Genomic DNA, 9,312 nt, shown 5'->3' with positions numbered 1-9,312 from the left:
ATCGGTTATCGGTATCAGCCAAATTCTTCACTTTGAGATGAAATAATGCAGTAAATCTATGATTTATGGGCTTTTACAAATGTTTTTGAAATAAAGAAATGCATTACTTTTTCAAATTCAGTGTTTACATGTGTTTTTCAGTATCTACAAAATGTTATTATCATAGAAATGTGTTTTTATACAGATCATATCGACATCGGTAAATATCGGTTATCGGCCATAACAGCAATGTTAATATCGGATATCGGCATCGGCCAAAATGTTCATATCGGTGCATCCCTAGTTATTTGTCAACAGAATACACTGGCGAACACTGTGGCTAATCAACAGAGCAAGCAAAACCCAGCAAGCCATGCAATAATCTGAAAGCTGACCAAACACACTGGAGGGGTTCTTTAAGCTCAGTCGTAAACACGTTACCTGTCCGAGCCGTGTGAAAAAGGCAGCGACTGCAGATGGTTTCCCATGGATGGATTCCCCAGCACTGTCCCCTTCTGACATTCTGTCTGAGGGAAACAGACAAAACAAGACGTCCATTAGTAAGGCTTCTCCAGCATCAGTCTATTCTACTTAAGGCTACAACAGAGTTTCATAGAGATAGCATCTCCTAGGTTTGAGGACACTTAGATGGTAGGCTGTGACGTGTCAAACTTGTGACAAACTTGTCAAACGTCTCAGCAAAAGCCCCTGGACAGTAGCCAAGCCATTCAGAAAGGCTTCCAACCTACTTAGGTAATGACCAGAGGCATGTGCTTCTTTGGTCTGTTTCCTTTTGAATAAAAACATGCATGTTGTATATCCTTTTAATAATGGTGTCATAACTCAATTTAATAATAAAGATTGAGGTGTAATTCAATTCCATTGAAGTATTACATTCTCCTGTGTTCTGGGATAGAACACGAAACACGTTTCTCCTAAACGGATTCCATGCTGTCATTTCAACAAGATGTAAAACAAACCTAATTAACATCTTACTAATATAATTGGGCGGCAGTTTCAGTGGCCTATATTCATTATTTTTTGTATGAAAATTATCTGGGAATCTGCTTCTATATTAATACTAATTAGCTTTCTTCAAGGCATTTTTACGAAAGTCTATATTTGTGGAAGACATTATAGGGCATTAATTCCACAAGCTGAAGCTGCCAAAGGAAATGTGTTTTATTCTCTACTTTTTCATGTGCCAATAATAAGTATCCTGTAATAATAAGTATATGTAATGTGTATGTAATAATAAGTATCCTGTGGGCTTAAAGTCAGGCTGAAATGAAAAGTGACTTTTGTTCTATTTTAGATCACATCCCTGGTTATACAGTGCACCACCTCTGCTCTGGAGCTCGCACAGTGAGCCAGCCAGCGAGTAGGCAGTCCACAATCAGAATCAGAATCAGAATCAGAATCACTTTTATTGCCACAGTATGCAAGTTACATACGAGGAATTTGTCTAAGAGCCAAGACAAGGCAACACAAGGCTGTATTTACATTATATTGTGTTTGTACGTGGCCCGTTATTGAATGTGACTGGTAGGTTTCAGATTAGTCCGGTAAAATACATTATTTTGCGGTGCGGAGTGCGGACTGCTCTCTCCCCGAGGCACAGATCACCGCGTTATTATGAATCCCACTGGATTTGGGGGCAGAACATGGTGGATGCCCCTCGATTTGGAGGCAGAACACGCTGGATTGATTCCACTCGATTTGGGGTCAGAACACGCCATACGCAGCATTCAAGCACCAGGATTGACCAACCAACTCCAGTCCCTAATCCCAGACATGCCCCCTTTCCAGTGGTCAAATTAAACGTCTCCACACACACCATGTCCCGCCTCTCTCTACCCTGTTTCAGTCAGAATATACATCATGATAAAGAATCACAGACCATTTCAGCTCGACTTTAAAGTAGCTCCAGCAGCCCTACCAGTGCAGGCCTCAGGAGAGGAGACAGTTAGTTAGAGGAGACAGACAGTTGTACAACAGCTCCAATTCTTTGTAGATGTGCATTCTTAATACAAATTAAACTCAGTGACTGGTTCCTTTCCTATATGTACTGAAACTTGACTTGTCTTGAACAGCAGATACAACTAGTTGACATATTCCTACCTACTTCTGATTAGCTTTAAAGACGGCAAGCAGCGTGTGCGCTGAGCCGTGCTCCTTCCACTACACCACTTATTGTATATAGTACAGTAAGTTATTGTACATTTTTGTCTAAATGTACCTTTTTGCCCTGCCTGTTTTTAACTTGTGCATACCCTTCTTTCCTTTTTATGTACGTGAGTACTATGAGAAGCAAACCGGAGTCCAATTCCTTGTATGTGTATACACATACAAGTGTGTATACACATACAGTACAAGGAATTGGCCTGCGGTTTGTATGTATGTATGTATGTATGTATGTATGCATGTGTATACATACTAGGCCAATAAAGCTGATTCTGATTCTATGACGGATGGACGCAACAGTACAGAGAGGTGGTAGGTATGCACATAGCTACACATTGCAATACAATACAATCTCTCTAGATTCTCTACAGAAAAGATATGCATCTGGGGAATGGACTGGCCAAGGGAATACCAGAAGAACAAGATATAGTAGCTAAAGTTCTGTGAGAGGAATCAACAACGTTACCTCCGTTGTAAATTGAAACTAGCGTTAATCAGATTGTGACATTTAACCTTGCTGCTGCGAATACCTATGACATATCTCTGAATTGCTGTAGTGGGATGAGGACATTACTAACGTTAGGTTAGGCTGTGTCCACCTTTGCCTTGTTCGTTTAGTGCCATGTGTTACAGAAATGTGATTGGTAAGTTAGTTAGCTACACTGTTGCTGAAGTGAATATTGTACATCGATTATTCATTCATGATCCTGTAGAAAACCAAAGTGAAAGCGCTAAGAGTTGTTCGTGGTTAGGTAGCTGCCTAACTAGCTAGCTAACCTAGCTAACTTCAGCCAACTACAACCGAGCTCATAATTCATTTAGCCATCTAGCCTCTCCGGCACATCGTATCACAACAACTCAATAAATAACGCACTAATATTGTTCAGCTCTAACTAGAGTTTCAACAGTAATATAAGTTAACTTACCAACGTTGGCTAACTGGCAATTTTTTTTTAGCTACTACCATCTAAATATAATTGCCCCTTCCCCCAAATTCTCTCACTATGGGTTATGTAGTTTTTAGTACAGCTACAGTTCGCCCGTATCGGTCGTACAATGAAAAATATGCAACTACACTTCCCACAACTCCCCAGTGTCATGCGTTAAAGTGGAAACGACACGTTTGTAGTCTATTTCCTCTCCCTCCCCGTTGCGAAAAACGCGCACCAGGTGATTTTGGAACTACAACTACCAGCAAGGAGTTGGTACATTTGACAACTCACTTCCGGCGATACGGCACTTCGCTAGCAAAGGACTCATAGCTAGCGAGCTAGCCCAAATAGAAATCACAAAATCCTCTGGTAGCCAGTTATCCATTCGTTTGAACGATACAACAGTTTTGTTTTTTGTTTCCCGATTTCACTAACTGTCGGTGTCAATTGTTTGTGTCTGCAATCAGAGATGAAACGCTCAATTACAGTCCTTTCTTACCTGATGCGGCCGCTGTGTCACTGCCCGGCTCTACCTAGCTAGCTAACTAGCTGCTTCCTTCTCATGCAGGCTAGTGTGAACTGTGTGAACCAACACGTCAGTATTTCCGCGAGGACTCGAACATACTGCAGGCAAGATAGTAGAGCTCCGAAAACCGACCTGCTCGATTGATACAATGCAATGAATAATGGTTAATTGATAGCTTTGTCACAATTAGATTGATATTGTAGGAACAATTCACGTATAGTCCATTTCAGTAATAGGTAAGACCAGCAATACAGTTTCTATCTTTAGTTTCGACTTTGATAAGAGGGAAATCAAAGAAATGCAAACATTTTAATATCCATGATTTATAAGGAGGGAGGGGGAAACACTGTACTTAACCTCAGAAACTAACATTGGCAAACATCAAGTTACATTGGTACATCTCTTAGCAATGTTTAAAAAACAAACAAAAAATCTCACCAGAAATATCAAAACAAAAGGCAACCTATCATTTACATAGTGATAAAGCATAATACTGATCATAAGCACAAATAACCTAAAATTACGTTCCTTAAAGCATTAAAGTGCTCATTCTGTGACCAGTTGGTGGGTGGGTGTGTGGGTGTGGGTGTGTGTGTGTGTGTGTGTGTGTGTGTGTGTGTGTGTGTGTGTGTGTGTGTGTGTGTGTGTGAGAGACAGGGACTCATGGAGAGTGAAAAAGGTGACAGATACCAGGGCAGACACAAAACCATTCAGAAATCCTCATATTTTGGGATCAAAAAGGTGACTGTCACCTGCATCCCTGGAGAGAAAGAGAGTGTGTGTGTGTGTGTGTGTGTGTGTGTGTGTGTGTGTGTGTGTGTGGGGGAGAGAGAGAGAAAGAGAGATAGCGAGTGTGTGTCAGAGATGCTCGCTCACAAGTCATTTTTTGCAAGTCCAAGTCAAGTCTAAAGTCTTTGAGCTCAAGTCCAAGTCAAGTCTCAAGTCTTTGAGGGGCAAGTCCAAGTCAAGTATCAAGTCTTTGGTCACACGTCCAAGTCAAGTCTCAGGTTTCTTATGGATGAGCGTTCTATCATCTGCTGCATGCCATCTGGTCTGCTTAGAACACTACACAGATAAAACTAAGGAATTCAAAGCATGTACTGCATTATCCTCACTCCTTTATCTATTAGTATACAGTATCAGCATTGATTGGCTGACATTAGTAGATATTTCCTGTTAATGCACCAAAAAAAAAATAAAAAAAAATAAAGAGTGTTCACAAGTCCCAAACCTCAAGTCCAAGTCAAGTCTCAAGTCTTTGAGGACGAGTCTCAAGTCACTGTGGGTGAGACTTAAGTGCGACTCAAGTCCAAGTCCCCATCTCTGGTGTGTGTGTGTGTGTGTGTGTGTGTGTGTGTGTGTGTGTGTGTGTGAGAGAGAGAGAGAGCCCTCAAACGAAAGATTAATAACCACACACCAAACAATTTCATTTATGGACGCCAGATCAATAATGGTCGTTATAAAAAACAAACACAAAAAACGTAGTTTGCTCCTGCACTGACAAAGAGTGCTTTTGTAAAGAAATGACTGCAAGACAGTCAAGAACTAATTTATACAGATCAACTTTACAACATTACTACTATCGCACCACGATTAAACATGTTGGATGGAAAGCGAGAAAAACTGGAATGTTGCTATCAAACATGTTAATCAATAACTACAACCAAGTGCCATGAAGATACACAGGTACACAGCTAGCTCTAATCAATATGAGGACCTTGCCCCACAAGGCTTTTGAAAATACACAGAGAAGGCTACTAACTCTCTTGTACACAGGGATGTATTTATCACTCAATTTATGATGTACAATTCTGATTCAATCCCCACTGTAAAGATATAATACTGTTTTTGTTATTTTGTTTCACAATTGTTTCCAATGCTGATGTGTATGCACAAGAAACACCATAGTAGCCTATTTCCTAGAACTATGGGGGGGGGGGGGGGATCTGTTATGGAGGCAATGTCAGATTTTTTGTTTATATATATTTTGTGATTACTTTGATTTTTGCAGTTCAACTTCTCATGAATACACACTATTAATACAGTAGTCCACTTAACAAGTATTGTTTTACATTGATAAGATAGGGGTATACCGAACTAGAGTGTTTAGAGTCATTACGTTATCAAAGCTAGTGAAGCATACATAACTATGTCTTCTTGCTGCTGTGAGGTTGAAGTTGTGTATGTGGTTCAAACAGGGGCTGCTACACCATTTGGAATCAAAACACCTTTTTTCAACCACATAGCCAATCTAATACAAAACATTTACAAGATATATACATTTGTACAACTGAAGGAAAACAATAAATAAGTCAACTGAGAACTAATTTTGTGTCCCCTCCATTCACTGTGTATTCAAAACAGAAAATGGCAACTATCAATTTGCCAAATGGTGATATGTCTATCCCTACAATCTTTGTGCTCACCATACAGGTCTAGAGGGTGTCAAAGAAGAGGAAAAGTCTGTCATGTTTGTATTATTGCACAGGGCAACAACAACAAAACAACAACAAAATCCAGAACAATGTCCATTTTTCTCCATCCTCACAATGCACTTATCAGAGTCCCGTTGTCTGAAAAGCATCGTTCAGATCACACTGCATCGATGTTCCAGTGGTATTTGTAGAGTTCACTTGAGACGGTGCTCAATCAATTGGATGAAACAAGTGTTCAGGCACAACATAAAGATTGCAATGCAATGAAATTAATAAAAACTTGAACGACCACGGCTCTCTACAAAATCACTGACTGACGTATGACAGCAACACCTAAAAACACAATGAAAGATCCTATCTGCATTGTATTACTTTATAAGTAGGCCTATGGCCACAATAACATTGGCAAACAGTCACAAGATCTATTTTCTATGACTCCTCCTCTTAGTGGATGTCACTGTCCATGAACTCCTCCTTGATGGAGTGCTTGCTGCGGGACACCTTGCAGTCGGGCATGTCGAAGCCGAAGTCAGCCCACTCGTCGGCAGCCGCTCCCATGCCCGACGTCCCGACCACACCCGGCCTGTTGGGGATGGTGATGGTGTGGCGCACGCGGAAGTGGACGGCCTCCATGACGCGCTGACGTTGGAGTTCCCCGCCGGCGGCACCCATGGCCGCCATGGCCGTGGCGGCCATGTTGCTGCTGGAGCGAAGCAGCTGCTGGCCGTGGTAGTCGTGGTGATGGGTAGAGGAAGGCGGAGGGAGACCGGCGCCTTGCTTCATCATGTCCTGCAGACCGCGCCAGATGGCCAGGCGGAACTGCTCTGGGATCTTCAGCGCAACTAGATCCTGGACGGAAAACAAGGTTGGAGGGAAAGGAGGGAGAAAAGGGGACAGACAATAATGGAGAAAGAAGGAGACATGATTTTTGAGTAAATTAGTGAGACAAACAACAAAGGAAAAAAAAGAAAATCAATGTCTTGCCACTGAAAATCTGTGAGGATGGAGCGGTTACCTCCATGGAGAGAGTCTGCAGATGGTAGATGCTCTGGAGGCCTTGGGAGGTGAAGTAGTCAATGCAGTTCTGACAGCCCACACTGGTTAGAAAACTGTATGGGGGAGAAAAGCAGGGCTGCTTAGACCACAGCTACACAGCTGAAAGGTGGAGGATTAAGATGTAAAAGAACAATGTCATTAACACAGATTGATTTAACGGTGTGTGCCTGATCACATTAGAGGATGTCCTAACCAGAAAATCAGAGTCAGCGTTTACTTTGAGGCAGGAGTGAAGAGAAGTGCACCTAGGTCACTTATGTTGCATGTTAATTGTTAACAGTTCTCATTAAGCCACCATCACCATCAGATTAGTTATACGAAAGCTATCCTTACTTTTCGGGTACAGGTCTAGGCTCAAGTGTACAGAAAATGAACATCTTGATGCATAAATCATTCACATCAACCATAAGCATGCGTTTATATCAATGATTCATAAGGCCACTCTTGCTTTGATTAAAAACCTTTATTATAAATACATGAAATGTTGTAAAGTTTTGGCAACATACAATATAAACAAAGGAGAAGCTAGCTGTACAATTTAACTGTACAATGAACAGAACAAACTGAAAAACCAACAGCTGAACAAAACCTACAGTATCAAAACTATTCCAATTGCAAAAGCAAAGTCCCAGGATTAATGTATGTCACTCCATTGACACATTAGAAAAACACATATGAAAAAGTTTTAAATTAAATAGAACTTAGAAAACATAAACAATGGAAATTTCTTTGAAGCAAAATTGTCAGCAGTGCATGGCAAAGGGTTTTATGGCTGTATACAAAATGACTGTGTGGACGATTTTTGTAATTGTGACAGTTGCTATAGTAGCTACAGAGGGCTTTCATGTGACATAATGCACCCTCTGGTGGCCATAGTGGAGGTCCACAACTCCTGGGCTGTGTCCTGTTGTTCACACTATTCGAAGCAGTAGTGCATGTTAATTAACATAATTTGCATAGTTAGCTAAATTAGTCTGCTTGCAGCTTTTGTTTCACTGCCTAAATCTCGAAACACATCTACCTTATCAGAATATTCACTTTTACTTAGAATGTACAGAATGCAACTTGACCTCGAGCCATACCACAACAATCTTTTGCAGGTGTCTAGCCTGATTGCCTGGTTGTTATTTATAGACATTATTTGAGGGCAGCCAATTCTCCAGTGGACTCCTATAATGGTGCCAGCCATGGTTGCTAGGAGATTTATGAAGCAACTGCAAAGCCTCTACACAGCAGCCATATTTAAATCAAACTCTGACTGTATAACACAGTTCCATTTATTCAAAGCTTGCCTCAAAATGGAGCTTTTCTAAAACGATTTTCGACCAAGCATGGCCCAACAAAGTACCTGGCGCCAACATGGCACCCGTTCATCTTTTAACACACGATGACTGCATCTTTGATTGTCTTTGACAGGGGGGGAAAGAAGGAGTGTCATTGGAGGGTGAGGTACCTGACTAGGCTGGGGTCAGGGTTATACGGAGGGGGCGGGCTGCAGTGGGAAGTAGACACTATAGGCTGACTGCTGTGGCCACCATTCATATCACCATTGGCCTGCATGTGGTGGCTGTTCATCATGTTGGGACCTGAGAGAAAGGAGGAGGGGGGGGGGGGGGTTCAATAAGGCAATCAAAAAACACCAGAATAGACCTTTTTCACAAACATGCCTGACATACTTCTGCAGGGTATAAATCAGTTTGCCAGCAAAATTATAACTAACTTTCTGTTGCTTCAGACTCTGTCTGTGATCGAACCATTGACTCTGTCTGTGATCACTAACTAGCTAACCATTGACTCTGTCTGTGATTATTAACTAGCTAACCATTGACTCTGTCTGTGATTATTAACTAGCTAACCATTGACTCTGTCTGTGATTATTAACTAGCTAACCACTGACTCTGTCTCTGATCACTAACAAGCTAACCACTGACTCTGTCTGTGATTATTAACTAGCTAACCACTGACTCTGTCTCTGATCACTAACTAGCTAACCATTGACTCTGTCTGTGATCACTAACTAGCTAACCACTGACTCTGTCTCTGATCACTAACTAGCTAACCATTGACTCTGTCTGTGATCACAAACTAGCTAACCACTGACTCTGTCTCTGATCACTAACTAGCTAACCACTGACTCTGTCTCTGATCACTAACTAGCTAACCATTGACTCTGTCTGTGATCACTAACTAGCTAACCATT

At 41.4% G+C, this 9,312-nt stretch overlaps 1 protein-coding gene across 1 annotated transcript in view; it reads right to left on the bottom strand.

The window, feature by feature from the left end:
- Positions 1 to 3,941: 3,941 nt before the first annotated feature.
- Positions 3,942 to 9,312, bottom strand: part of LOC310772140 (tumor protein p73-like) — a gene marked incomplete at its 5' end in the record, with an annotated part of 12,173 nt that continues 6,802 nt past the window's right edge. Inside the window, 3 exons of the mRNA XM_083664591.1 lie at positions 3,942 to 6,905; positions 7,072 to 7,165; positions 8,566 to 8,698. Coding sequence (XP_083520717.1) covers positions 6,501 to 6,905; positions 7,072 to 7,165; positions 8,566 to 8,698 — 632 coding nt within the window. The remainder of the gene's footprint in view (positions 6,906 to 7,071; positions 7,166 to 8,565; positions 8,699 to 9,312) is intronic.

This window comes from Poromitra crassiceps, assembly GCF_964638095.1.
Source record: "Poromitra crassiceps genome assembly, contig: HAP1_SCAFFOLD_2074, whole genome shotgun sequence".
NCBI lineage: Eukaryota > Metazoa > Chordata > Actinopteri > Beryciformes > Melamphaidae > Poromitra > Poromitra crassiceps.
This window is presented reverse-complemented; position numbering and strand designations above follow the sequence as displayed.